Source organism: Coturnix japonica, chromosome 2 (genome assembly GCF_001577835.2).
Source record: "Coturnix japonica isolate 7356 chromosome 2, Coturnix japonica 2.1, whole genome shotgun sequence".
NCBI classification, from domain to species: Eukaryota; Metazoa; Chordata; class Aves; order Galliformes; family Phasianidae; genus Coturnix; species Coturnix japonica.
The window spans coordinates 68669616-68683317 of NC_029517.1; the positions used below are offsets into that span (position 1 = coordinate 68669616).

Sequence of the window (13702 nt, forward strand, 5' to 3'; positions counted from 1 at the left end):
TTATTTTAACATTCTTTTTTTTCCGTAAAGGATTATAGCCATATCCAGAGGTCCCATGGTAGTTCTTTGAGGGAAATGAGATGTACTGGTTACTTTCTGGAAGCTGATTACAGCATTACCTTTCTCCAGTGTCTCCTTTCAGTGCAGTAGCTACTAATCTTTTGGATGAGAGTAAGATAGATAAATTCTTCTACCTTCTCCAACCACATGGTGCACAGCCTGTCCAAAAAGGGTATGGTATGATACTGGGAAAAGACAGTTTCATGGGAAGACCTATTAAGAGCTCACATCAATTAGGTCTTCAAGTCCATCTCTAGTGCTGTGTTCATTGAAGAGAATGCTTGGTTAGTTGACTTGACAATACAGCTGTTGGATTATGGATGTGGGTTATGTAATGCAAGCAACTAGTTGTTTCGCAAATGATACCAGCTAGTTTCAGCTTTTGTGGACCTCTATCTTTCTAACAGGATTAAGAGTACAAGAACTAATGAACTCTGGTGCATGAGTTTCTCTTTTTTGCACAGCCATTAGTAACAAATGCAGGAGTGTGAAAGTAATTTTTCCAGCACATGAAATAAAATGTTGAAAGATGCACAGCTTTTCTTCTTCTTTCTTGTACTCCACATACAGCAAACAATGAGACTTCCTCATTCTTCAATCTTTGTTTTCTCAGAATGCATGTTTAACTTAACATCATGCCCTATTTTCAGATGTGGGAGTGCACTTTTTTAACATCTGTCTTCTGGCTTGCCTCAGAGTACATACAGTACGCAGTGATTGCTTAACACCATGCTGAGCTGGAATACCATCATATTCTGAGTTTCAGCGGAGATGTCCTCACTAAGTTTTAGCCTGTTCTAGAGGAAAAGGAAAAAAAAAAAAAAAGAACTGTAGCTATGTGGTTCAACTACAGTTTTTCTAAATGAGCAAGGTTACAGGAATGCCACGTTTAGATGTAGCTAACAGCTGCAGAGCAGAAGAGTAAGGCTGAAGAGTGAAAGAGGAGACAGAATCATGTTACATTGCAGCTGGCAAGGGGAGAGTGATGTGGAGCATCTGTCACATTCTGAATTAAGAGCGGATAATCTACAATTGCTGGGAAAAGAATAAAGAAATGCTCATTTCCTTTTTTTTCCCCCCCTTTTCATAATTATTTTCTTGTTAAGCCTATGAAGAAAATGACCACAAAGTGCAGGGGTAGCAGAACAGAAGGTGGAAGTATCTCAGGAGATAATACCTGAGATTGCAAACTTCCTGAAATATCTTCTTTAGAAGCTCCCTTAGCATCACCAAATAACAGACTATGTAGCTGTGAAACAAGTGCAGTGCATATACTTAATATTTTTTAAAAGCATGTAAAGGGAAGGAGCTGTACAATAGCTTGGGTCCTAAATATGCCGCACTGTTTGGAACAGCAAGATGTTTCTGTGGATGAATATTTGGAAGACAGATGAATTTGCCTGTCAGCAGCTGGTAGTTTCATGGCAGTGTCAGTAAAGTTGTATTTCCAGTCCAGTTCCCAGACTGTAATCTCCTCTTAACAGCTTCTTCTTCCTTTTTTTATGTTTGTTTTTGTTTTTAGAATGACATCTTCTTAAGGCATTACGACAAAGGCCCTTGCAGAAACAAGCTAGGCCACTCGCGTGCTTCGGTGATGTGGAACAGGACGCAGGTGTGTTCCTAGTCAGCTAAGCAGAACAATCATGCATGTGTGAAGCAAAGAGATTTTACCCTTCAGCAAAGAACCAAGATTGCTTTCATGCTTTCATTTTTTAGCTTATTCTGTGCTTATGCATGCACATGCATTTTATTTTTCAAGTTAGCTAAATATGTGTTTTTCCCCACTGTGTCTTGCAGGTTGTAGGGATCCTCGTTGGACTAGGTATCATAGCATTGGTGACCTCTCCCTTGCTGCTTGTGGCATCTCCATGCATCATCTGCTGCATTTGCAAATCTTGCCGAGGCAAAAAGAAAAAACACAGCCTACCTACAACCTAAAAGTCTGTGTCAGTTTGAGCTTGTATCTGTACAGTATGCATTTGTGAGAAAGCACAACGGTTGGATTTTGATGCCATAGCATCAAATAATGGTCCCCTTTTTTCTTTTTTTTTCTTTTTTTTTTTGGCCAATTTTTGGGATAAGTGCCTATTCTTTACAGGCTACTCTATCGGTAACAAGTCACAGAGTGGAAAAAAGCCTAGATAATTGTACAGTACATATGGCATAGGTTTTGCTTTCAAAAAGAAAAACATAATACTGTTCAGTAGTTCATATGCTCAAATATGAGCCACCTCTTGAGGTTGCTAAAACGTTACCATCTTCTGTCAGCCACACGTGAATCAATTCTGCAGTATTTATTTGCTTTTGCAGGCCCAGTTGTTACTGTCACACTTGCTGTTGGTTCTTGGTGAAAGTCTCCAAATTTTTTTAGTACATTTTAAAATGGGAAGCGGGGAGGCTTGACGTTCTTCTGTCTGCCAGCTCATCCCATTAGAGGTAACAAACCTCTAAAAAAAAATTTATTTGACAGTTTTCTGTCAACTGGCAACCATGGCATTTCTTTCAGCACTGAAATCAGCACTGATTCCAGTGACAATTAGAAACCAACAAAACTATTTTGAAGACGGAGCTGTCTTTTAAGAGGCTGGACTAGCCTGAGAAAGCTGTATTTATTTCAGATCAGACATGATGCCGTATCTACTTTGAAATATTAGGAGTATGCATATTCCCCTGGACGTGCCTTTTGTGAGTAACTCACCATGAATCTAATAATTTAAGAAAGGCAGTGACGCAGCTCCTATTCTGTGCAGTACTGGGATCTTGGTTGTGTGTGTATACAGTGACCTCAAGTCTGTGGATGTACCAAGTGCATAATGCATGATTTATTTTCTAGGCTGTCAGTATATTTTTTCAACAGCTTACATGGGATTGCAGCAAGAACCTTGTGATGTTACTCAGAACAGGATAAGCAAAACCCTATCTTGGACCTTCTGGACCTGCTGATGTAAATACTTGAGAAATGCTGTGTAACTGTCAATCCACAGGTGGATATTTCTTCTATTCTGCTCAAGGTTAACGAACTGTTACATATCATTTTTAGTTATTCTGAATCTGTCATTTAATACAGCCTTCATTTTCATTTGGTGCCTCACTGTCAAACTGATTGAGACCCTACTATCAGTTACACCTATATAAATTCACTGAAACCTCCCTGAAGAGCTGAAGTTATTTCAGGCTCACTCAGGAGTAGCTGAGATCAGAGTCTGCTCCTCTGAGTTTATTTCCTTAATGGCTGGTGCTCTTCATAACCCTGGCCAGCGGCGGCTTAAGTTCTGGGCTCCCAGTACATTTTATATCAGTGGGAACTGATACGAGTTTGCACTATGTAATCAGTTGTAATTCCAAACCCCTTGTGATAAGGGCTGCAATATTTAAATGAGATGCTCGGCCTGAGCATTGTCTCAGGCTCTTCCTCCTCTTGTCTACCCTCCTGCGTGTACACGGTGCAAGGCACCAGAAGAATGTTGTGAAGAGCATCTCTTCTGTTGCATTTGGCTGAACCTCAGGAACTTTGCCGTCTTGGCAGTTGTAAATGTGACCTTTCTTTGTTTAACGTCGCCCTCTGGTTCCTGTAACAGAAGTGGTAGATATTCTTATTTTAAGAAAGTGCAGTCTGTTGAGCAGACTAGCATGGACAAAGGCCTTAAATGATATTGTCTGTTTTACTTTTACATTGATTTATTGTATAAATGCTGTCTGTTTGTTGTTTTTTTTTTTACCAGTGGCGGTGCTTGCCAGTTGGAAAGGCTGTGTTTATTCTCCATCCATAGCCTCTAAAAGAAGCAGAAAGATAGTCAGTTCATTTTAAATGTAAAGTGCAATGCAGGCAACTATGATTTATAATAAGCAGAGAATGTTTTTAATATGTTTTTTGGTTTTTTTTTTTTTTTTTTTTTTTTTTTTTTTTTTTTTTTTTTTGGAAGAATAGTGATGGTTGTGCTTGGGGGCATTTATGGCATATTAAAGTACCCAGCCCTTGGCTTTGCACTATTTTTCTACCAATGTTTTTATGGCACTGCTGTCATTTTCAGCTTATTTATGAACTTGCGGTTAAGAGTCTTACTATAAGAAAGCCTCAAGAACAAAGGTATAAGAGCTGTACAGTCTCACTGACCATAACCAGCATTGTGAAGTACTGATAACCTTTGCATGTTGAACTTTGTTGTTTTTTCATGGTTTATGATCATATTTCTGCTAGCCGGCTTCTTTCTTTGCCCGCTTCCTCTTTCTCTTGCAGATGCTCAATGGAATGAATGTTTCTTCTGATTTTTCACTAATATTGCCCCATTAATGAAATTATTGAGTTCTTCCCTCTGTTAAAGGAATGCAACTGGGGGCAGTATCTTGCCTGGAATACACAATCAGACATAAGTTGGCTGCTTACAGGTTCCACCTCTTTTAGCTCTTTAGGAACTGTCTAAAGATAATGCAGTCCTGTCCATAGAGTGGCAATTTGTTTTAACGATTTATAGGAAAATATTTTATAAAAGCTGCATACACATGCATAGCTATAAAGTCTAGGAAAGCAAGACTATTCTGTTTATTTTTATTACCTTCTCAATCTGAGTGTCAGGTAACAACTTTCAGAGACTCCTACTAAAGAGCAGAGGTAAAATGTGCCTTTTCCACATTCAGTTTCTATTACATGTGCCAGTTTAGATGTCTAGTGGGGTTACCAAGAAAAATTCAGTATCCAGGTGTTAGGACAACTTAAGAGCCAGAATGCAAGTCCAGGCACCAAAGTAGCAGATTAATAGCAGTGGCCAGATTTTAGTAAAACTCCACAAAAACTGGATAAAGAAACACGAACTACAGGTGCACTTTGGCTGTGTAGATAGAGCAAATTGACAAAGAACAAAGCTCTAGAAATACTTCCAAGCTTGAGCTAGAAATCTTAGGAGGATTATTTTACTTAAAAGGCTTTGCACAGTGCATTGTGTATCCTCACTTTTCATTGTGTAGTGTTTCCTGAGTATGTGCTTTAAGTCAACAGTGACTATGTTAGCTTGTAAGGATTCACTGACAGCTGTGCAGAAGTTCTGGGAGCAGTAGGGCCCTTTCCATTGGTTTTCCAGTAGATAAATATTTTGCACCAAATCATAATACTTACGAGGTTTCCAAAGAACTACATTAGCAAGAGACTTTTTACAGTGTTTTTTTTTTTTGTTTTTTTTTTTAATTTATTTCAAAAAACAAAAATTATAAGAGAAATCATAGAATTGTGGAATGGCTTTTGTTGGAGGGGACTTTAATCATCATCTAGTTCCAGCCCCTCTGCCACAGGCAGGGTTATTGGCCACCAGTTCAGGCTGCTGAGGACCCATCCAACCTGGTCTTGAATGCCTTGAGGGATGGGGTACCCACAGCTTCTCTGGGCAGCCTGTGCCGGTGCCTCACCACCCTCTGATAAAAGAATTTCTTCCTAACATCTAACCTATATCTCCCCTCTTTTAGTTAAACACCATTCCTCCTTGTTTTATCACTGTCAAACCATGTAAAAAAGTTGGTCCCCCTCCTGCTTGTAAGCTCCCTCCAAGTACTGGAAAGCAGCGATGTCTCCCTGGAGCCTTTTCTTCTCCAAGCTAAACAAGCTCAACTCTTTCAACTTTTCTTCATAAGAGAGGTGCTCCAGCCCCTCCGATCATCTTCATGGCTTTCCTCTGGGCTTGATCCAGCACCTCTATGTCTTTCTTTTTCTGGGATCCTCAGGCTTGGACACAGTACTTCAGATGGGGCCTCACAAGGACCAAGTAGAGGTGGGAGAATCACCTCCCTCTCCCTTCTTCCACCACTCTTTTGATGCAGCCCAGGATATAGCTGGCCTTCTAAGCTGCAAGAGCACACTGCTGGCTCATGTCCACCTTCGTGACGTTTTCCCTTTTCCGATCACCAGGGACTCTGACTGACAGCCACAATTTTTAAAATGTATATGAAGATCAACTTGGCAGCCACATCAGCCAGTTCCTTTAGAACCCTGGGATGCATGTCATCAGTCTCCATTGATTTGTACCAATTCCACCTCATGAGATAGTCTCAGACTTGCTCTGCTCTTACACTGGGATTGATTTTGCTCCTTCGATCTGCACTTAGAATTTCCAGGACACAAGAGGTTTGAGGCAAAGTACCTCAGCCTTCTTTTCCATGTCTGAGGAGGCAAAAAAATAAAGTAAAATAAAGAGATAATTGTTTTATAAGAAACTTACTCCAAACATGGCAAATAGTAACTAAAAAAAACAGATAGAGGAGGAAGGGCTCTAGCTGCTTTTGGCTCTGCTAAATCAATGTAAGTCCATCCTCTTGGACTCTTTCTATGAGACATGGTGCATGTTACTGCCACCTTCCCACTCGCTACCCTTTTACCATCCATCGTTCTTCCTTCTGGCTGGGGTCTCATGTGTGGTTAGCTCACAGGGGAGAGAGCTCAAAGCTGGATGCTGAGTAGGACCTGGGATCTGCAGTATATATGCAGCCTGGCCTGGCTCCATCACCTAAAGCAAATGCTTCTCATGCTATAACATAAGCACTTCTCTGCACTATTTGTTGTATTACTGTAGAGCGATGGGAGATGGTCAATGCGGGCATTCAATAGTTGATTATTTTTCAGTGGTGCATGGGGTTACTTAACTCTAAGAAGAACGTGAAGGGTTACAGTAACTTGTGTTTGTACAGTGTTTTTGCGATGCTAAGTGGTAGGTACTGTTACCTGTCCAGTAAGATAGCACAAAGTATAAGTCCAAAGAAAAGTTTAAAGTACACGTGATTTTTACTTGAATAAACTAAGAGAAACTGGACGCTATCCTCATATTTGTTTGGAGATATGCAAGTGGCAATCAACTCCATTTCCCCAAATTAACAGCAAAACAAACTTTCAGCTCTCTGTTCCGTGGTACTGCAGCAGTCAGTTGTGTTGCAGTGCCTGCTGCTTTAAAGGTCTGAAATCTGTTTTGCGCCGTGTTTTCCTTTTCACAGTCACTTCTTTCTTCCTCAGACAGATTCCCTTTAGGATCCTATTTTTCATACCCTGTCTCAGGCCAAAGATTTTTAGAGTGAAATTAGTAGATTTCTTTATGTGAGAATAAAAGCCTTCTGACAATTTTCTCACAGATTTTATTAAGAAATTTGATGCTGAGGTAATGACCAAAGATAGAAAATGCCGGCTTGGCTTGTTTAGAAAAACTCATTTAAACTTGAGAGGTTGTCTTGGAATACGTAAATAAGGACTGCTTTGTTAGAGTCCTATAACTTTTGACCTTCTTGTTTCTAGGAAATATGCTGTGGGGAAAAAAAAATCATAGAATCATAGAATAACAATGTTGGAAAGGACCTATAAGATCATCTAGTCCAGCCATCCTCCCCTTACCATACCTACCTATAGAAAACCCCTAAACCATATCTCCTAGCTCCCTATCCAGACACTAAATCACTGCCTATATATATGTTTTGATTATAAACATCAAAGAAAGATTCTCTTGTAGGCATTTAACACCTGTCCCCATCCCCCTAGAACCTTTCTAGAGTAAACGTGTACAGTAAGATCATTTGAAATACGCAATAGAACTGATTAACAGTGTTCTAGCCATACAGCAGTAGTAAGATATCTCTCACATGTGCCCTAATTTTTGTGGGCTGCAATGAAAACGCAAAGATGTACCTTTCCCAAAATGATGAGAATTGATTCTTCTGCAGTCTGCCGGAAGGGGAACTTACCGCTAAGATTGTGAAAACCTTCCATGTCTTATTTTCTTTGTCTTCTTGTTAGTTAAGTAATGCAGCAAGAACATAATGCTTTTGCAGAACAAGAATCCCGAAGGTCTGTTTTGTCGCTACGCTCAGTTATGCAGATCCGGTGCATTTTTGAAAATTCATTATTTATTATAATTCATGCATAATTTATATTTTGTAATTATAAAATACAGCTTTTGAGGGATATGATACATTTTACCGTATGACACATTTATTTTAGATGCATTCAGATTGGAAAGCTTTCCTCTTTTTCCTGGGGAGAAGGTTGTTGTGTTCCTGGCAAGGTAAATTCCTATGGTTTGTTGCAGTCCACAGTATATGTTTTGTGCTATGTTTTACTTGTGCTTTGTTATGTTTTGTTATGATCTCTCAAGTTAGTTCTATGTATCAAGCAAATACTATGGTTAGGAAAAGTATTTTCCTAGCAACACATTTTAGTGACTGCCACAATTTGGACTATACAAGATGATGATGGTTGTCAAGATCCACCAGCTTTTTAGAGGACGTGACCTCATTCTTTCCCTTTCTCTTACCCCTTCTGCCCAGGGAGGTTTCTCTTTACCTAGCTGAAAATTAGGGATTTCTGTCATTAGTCTGTGCCTTCTGGATATGCAGGCTGGAGCAGCTGCTTCTGGTGGCTACATGCAGGAAGATGCCAGACAGGTTGAATGTGCAGTGCTGCAGGGTACATCCAGTATGTTTTTTACTATTCAGGAAGGCACCTGGTATCTTGCAGCATGCTGTGACGTGCAGCACATGTGGCTGGTGGAAGAGGGACTTTGTCCAAGTGGCTTCAGGAGTGCCACCAGCTGTAGGACACATGGTGCTGAGCTGCTGTGGCGCTGCAGCTGTGATGCTGGGCCATGTCACCATGCATATGTGTCTCTTGGAGTGTTGTCAGGGCCGCTGTCATCTCTACCTAACCCCACACTCCCCGCATTCCACAGCAAACCTCTGTTCCTTCAGTTTTCCACAATCTGCTACTTGCCTGTTTCTGTTTCAGATAAACCTCAGTTCAGATGAGTTATTTGGGGCTGTTCTGGTCTAAGCGTTCATTCTGCCTAAGGTCTAGAAAGAAAAGAGAACTGCTGTATACCCTGTTAATCTCAGCATCAGGGGCACCAAGTGTCATTTTGTGAGAGCTCTTCATCTGCCACAAGGTTGCATATTTTTGAGGGGGGGGAAAAATGTGCTTTTTTGTTTTGTTTTTAAAGTGTACTTCGAGGTGCCTGAGCCCAGCACCAAGACATGGTCCTGAGCACAGCCTGGACTGGCAGCAGTTACAGACCCTGCTGGGTGGCAGCACTGGGCTCAGCCCAGCTGTGGTCTCCCAGTCCTTGCTGGCCAGGAGCAGGACACAGGGCTTTTATTGCTGTGCTGGGCAGATGGTATGGAAGGGAATGATTTTATTGCAACAGGAGGAAGCAAGTCCCTCTGCAGAGGGCCAGCCCCTGCTGTTCAGAGGGACTCGTCTCCTGAGCTGCGCTGCACAAGGGTGAAATCCTCTTCAGAGTGTAGAGGTAGTTTACCTGGTACTCGGTCAAGCTTATGTTTTATTTATCTGGGTTTCTTCCTTTCTGTCAGGTAATACACTTTCTTCACCACTCTTATCCTGGTGAAGGGCAATAGGGTTTGATCTTTGTAAGATTTGTTAAAATATTTTTGTGTTTATAAGAAAACTGACGTATAAAGAAACAAGCGCTTTTGTAAGATTTTGTTGTATGATTCAGCATTTAAACATTTTACAGATGCAATTTTTTGCACTCTCTCCGCATACATTCATAAAAGTATATATTTATTTTCTGTCTTTGAGGTTTACTTTGTTGGTTTTGTTTTGTTTTTTTTCTTCTAATGTTACAAAATGCAATATGTGCGACATTAAATAACAGTGAAAAACATAACATTTTGTTGTGATTCTCTAGTAAACTGTCTTCAAAAAGATGAACATCTGGTTAAAAAACAAAACAACTATGGGAACAATTCAAACATATCTGGGGTGCTTACTGGAAATGTGGAGGATAAAAGGGGCTGGAATAGTTGGATGTTAAATCTTGACTCTTATCTACTTTCTGAAAAATGAATGAAATCAAACTGCATGCAGTACCTCCCCTGGGCTCCTTAACAACCTTTGAGATTTGTGCTCATCCATTTACAGAGACTGGGATGATCTCTGGCACAGCTCCCTCATGCTGCTGCAGTTTCCCCTCTTCAGATGGGGTATGGGATCCCTGTAAACCCAGCCCCGTGCACACCAGTGGGGACCACAGCATGGGGTGTACCAGGCTGTGGGCAAGGGACTTATAGGAGGCTGTAGGATGCCAAGTCTGCTGCTTCCAAGCCCCTTTCTCATCTTTGTCCTCCCTCAGTCCAGCCTGTCCTTGTGGAAGATCAAGGTTTTGTGGTTTGTGTTGCCAAAGGATATAATGAAGCATTACAAAGCCATGTAATTCCAGGTAAACACGCTCCTCAGTTTTCTCACACACCCATATCCTACTGTGTTTATAGGGGACAATCACAACTATGTTCTTGAGCATCAAATATTAACGTGATGTTTACTACTATTTCTACCTTAGCTAAAATTACTCAGCACCCAGAGACAGGATTTTCCAGCTGAGTGACACACCCTTGAAAACCCAGCATGCAACATGAGGAGCTTTTCACCTCAGCAGATTATCTGATAGATCTGGAGAGTTTGGGCTTAGGGGACACATGTTTTGATTATGAGGGTTGAGGGGAACGATGGAGAAGGCTGTTTTTCCCTGTCATTGCCTTTGTAACCATGTCACCATTGTCACCCACTGCTTAAAGTTTCAGTCACACCCAGGCATACCCACCAGTTTGCTGAGGGTAAATTCAGCACCAAAATTTTTCTATTTAAGTGCACTCATTTTTATTGACTTATTTTTGCAGGCTTTAGTTTTGTTCTGTCAGTGTGCAACTATGCAGTGGCAGCACATCAGTCCATACAGTAACATACCTGACAAGCTGCAGCAGAGTGAATACTTCCAGCACAGCAGTTTTCCATCAGAGGAGCCTGCTGATGATAGAATAACCAATATTGAGGTGGGAATGTATAAATTCCATCAAACTCAGGGTAGAAAACAGCCGTTGGCATCCCATGTACCTGGTGCCCTGCCAGCTACCAGCTGCCAATGGTGGGCAAGCTGCCTGGCTCCCCACCTGGAGGACAAGTGAGCTGCTGGGTCTTCACCTGCCAGCTTGGGGCAAAAAACATTTTCCATGAAAAATTCAACATTTCTAAATTTTTCACCTATTGTTAAAATTCCAGATTGAACCAGAATGAGCAATTTTCAGCTGGAAAGAAATTGCAGACGTAGATGTGGTCACACTTTCTTCCATGCACATATGTTCTTCAATAGAAACAAGAACTAACTACCACATTCAATTCGCTTACGATTCATTCACTTACCATGTGCACAGGGAACTGACACTTACCATTACTCCTTCCAAACCAAATATCTTCTGACCAGCTTTGGAGAGAAAAGAAGAAAGAAAATGTATGTCTTCAAATTTGGTTTGTTCCATATTTCAACATGTCATCTGATGGACATCTGATGGGCAAACAACATGGTGACCTGCAAGCAATCCAGGAGACTCCTGGAGTGCATTGACAATAACTTTCTAGTTCATTTACAGAACAGACCTACAAGAGGTGAAGCGTTGCTGGACCTGGCACTCACCAATGTAGAAAAGATCATAAAAGAGATTAAAATTAGAGGCAACCAGGGCTGAAGCAGCCATACTGCGGTCATGTTCATGATCTCGAGGAATGTGGGCCTAGCAAAGTGTGGGGTCAGGACCCAGAACTTTAGGAGAGCAAATTTCAGACTGCTTGAAGTATTGTTGGAAAACCAAGGTGCAGATGAAATTGAACTTGGTGAGGGATGTGAAAAACAACAAGAAGGGTTTCTTTAGATACATTTGTTAGAAGAAACTGGCAAATGAGAGTGTGCCTCTGAAAAGAGGGAGTTGACCTCAGATATGGAGATGTCTGAGGTACTTAATGAATTCTTTGCTTCAGTATTCATGGATGGTTAGGTATTCCTACACTTCTTGTGTCCTGAAAATTCTAAGCAAGGGTCAGGGAAGCAATATCACTCCCAGTGTAACAGCAGATCATGTTTGAGACCATCTCATGAGGCTGAATATGTACAAGTCTATGGGGCCCAATGACATATATCCCAGGGCTCTGAAGGAACTGGCTGATGTGGTTGCCAAGTCAATATCCATATATACATTTAAAAAATTGTGACTGTCTGGCAAAGTCCCCGGTGACTGAAAAAGGGGAAACATCACTTCCATATTCAAGAAAGGAGAAAAGAAAGCATGGGGAACTACAGACTGGTGAGTGTCAAGTCTGTGCCCAGGAAGATCATGGAATGGATCCTCCTGGGAAGGATGTTAAGGCACATGTGGAACAAGGTGGTGATCTAAGACAGCCATCATAGCTTCACCAAGGACAGATTGTGCCTGACAAATCTGGTGGCCTTCTATGATAGAATGACAGCATCAGTGGACAGAGGAATGGCAATTGATGTAATCTACCTGGACTTGTGCAAGGACTTTGACATAATCCCAAGCCACATCCTTGTCTCTAAATTGGAGAGAGGTGAATTTGAAGGTTAGGATATTAGATGGATAAAAAATTATTTGGATTAGTTGGAAGGTTGTAGACATGGTATTGTTGTCAATGGTTTTATGTCCAGGTGGAGGCTGGTCATGAGTGGTGTTCCCCAGAGGTCTATCTTGGGACCAGTGCTCTTTAACATCTTTATCAGTGACATAGACAGTGGGATCAAGTGTACCCTCAGCAAGTTGTCTGATGACACCAAGCTGAGTGGTACAGTTGACAACAGAAGGGAGAGATACCATCCAGAGGGACCTGGACACATTCAAAACTGGGCACAGAAGAACCTAATGAGGTTTAACAAGGCTGAGTGCAAATTGTTGCACTTGGGTCAAGGCAAACCCAGATATGAGGAGAAGAACTCACTGACAGCAGCTCTGAGGAGAAGGACTTGGAATTCCTGGTGGCGATAAGCTGGACATGAGCCAGCAGTGTGCTCTTGTAGTTTAGAAGGCCGGCTATATCCTGGGCTGCATCAAAAAATGGGGAGCAAGACAGAGGGCTACTCTGCCCTTGTGAGGCCCCATCAGGACTACTGTGTTCAGGCATGGGGCCCTCATTACAGGAAGGATGCAGAGTTGTTGGAGTGTGTCCAAAGTATGGCCAGAGAGGTGATCAAAGGTTTCTCACAATCATTTTTGTCACTCTTCCTAACTGAGGGCAGCCTCAGGCCTGGGTCTATGGCTATGCCTCATGCTTCATGTTCACGTGCTTCCCAGGGTGACCAGTATGCACTGGGGCAGGCCTGGGTCCATGTGTGGCCTGGTAACTCTGCAGGAGATAAGCTCTGTATGGTAGTGGGCACTGAGAATGATGCCACCCAAGGCAGGGGGCTGGTGGTGCCTCTCCCTTTCTATGCACTGTATGTCTTCTCGTGGTCCCATGCTGGCATATTTTGGACACCTCTGATGTATGGCCAGGACCTGAATTATGGTCTAAAGAGATGATGGTGGCTTTGCCATCTCTGTGTTCTGAGATTTCACTTTTCCTCCTCTGGGAAGGCAACTGTCCAAGGTTCAGGGATTTGTATGGGTGTATATCTGTGTTTTTCATTAAGCTGATATCACATGGGAAGTGTTGGCGCCAGGGGCAGTCAGAACTACTTAGCTTTGGCACTGAGGTATTATTATAAAACCCATTATTCACAAGCTATCATTATGCAATCACAGATAATGACTGTTATATAAATGATACTGTATTATCTATCTATTTATTTATGTGCAAGTTATGACCTAAAAGCACCTGAGATCA

At 41.6% G+C, this 13702-nt stretch overlaps 1 protein-coding gene across 4 annotated transcripts in view; it reads left to right on the forward strand.

The window, feature by feature from the left end:
- The window catches only part of RNF144B (ring finger protein 144B), a 75181-nt gene extending 69916 nt beyond the window's left edge, over positions 1 to 5265 (forward strand). For all 4 annotated transcript variants that reach the window (XM_015854748.2, XM_015854745.2, XM_015854747.2 and 1 more), the window contains 2 exons: positions 1583 to 1672; positions 1858 to 5265. In XM_015854748.2, the coding sequence (XP_015710234.1) occupies positions 1583 to 1672; positions 1858 to 1998 (231 nt within the window). In that variant the 3' untranslated portion in view covers positions 1999 to 5265. The remainder of the gene's footprint in view (positions 1 to 1582; positions 1673 to 1857) is intronic.
- Positions 5266 to 13702: the final 8437 nt, after the last annotated feature.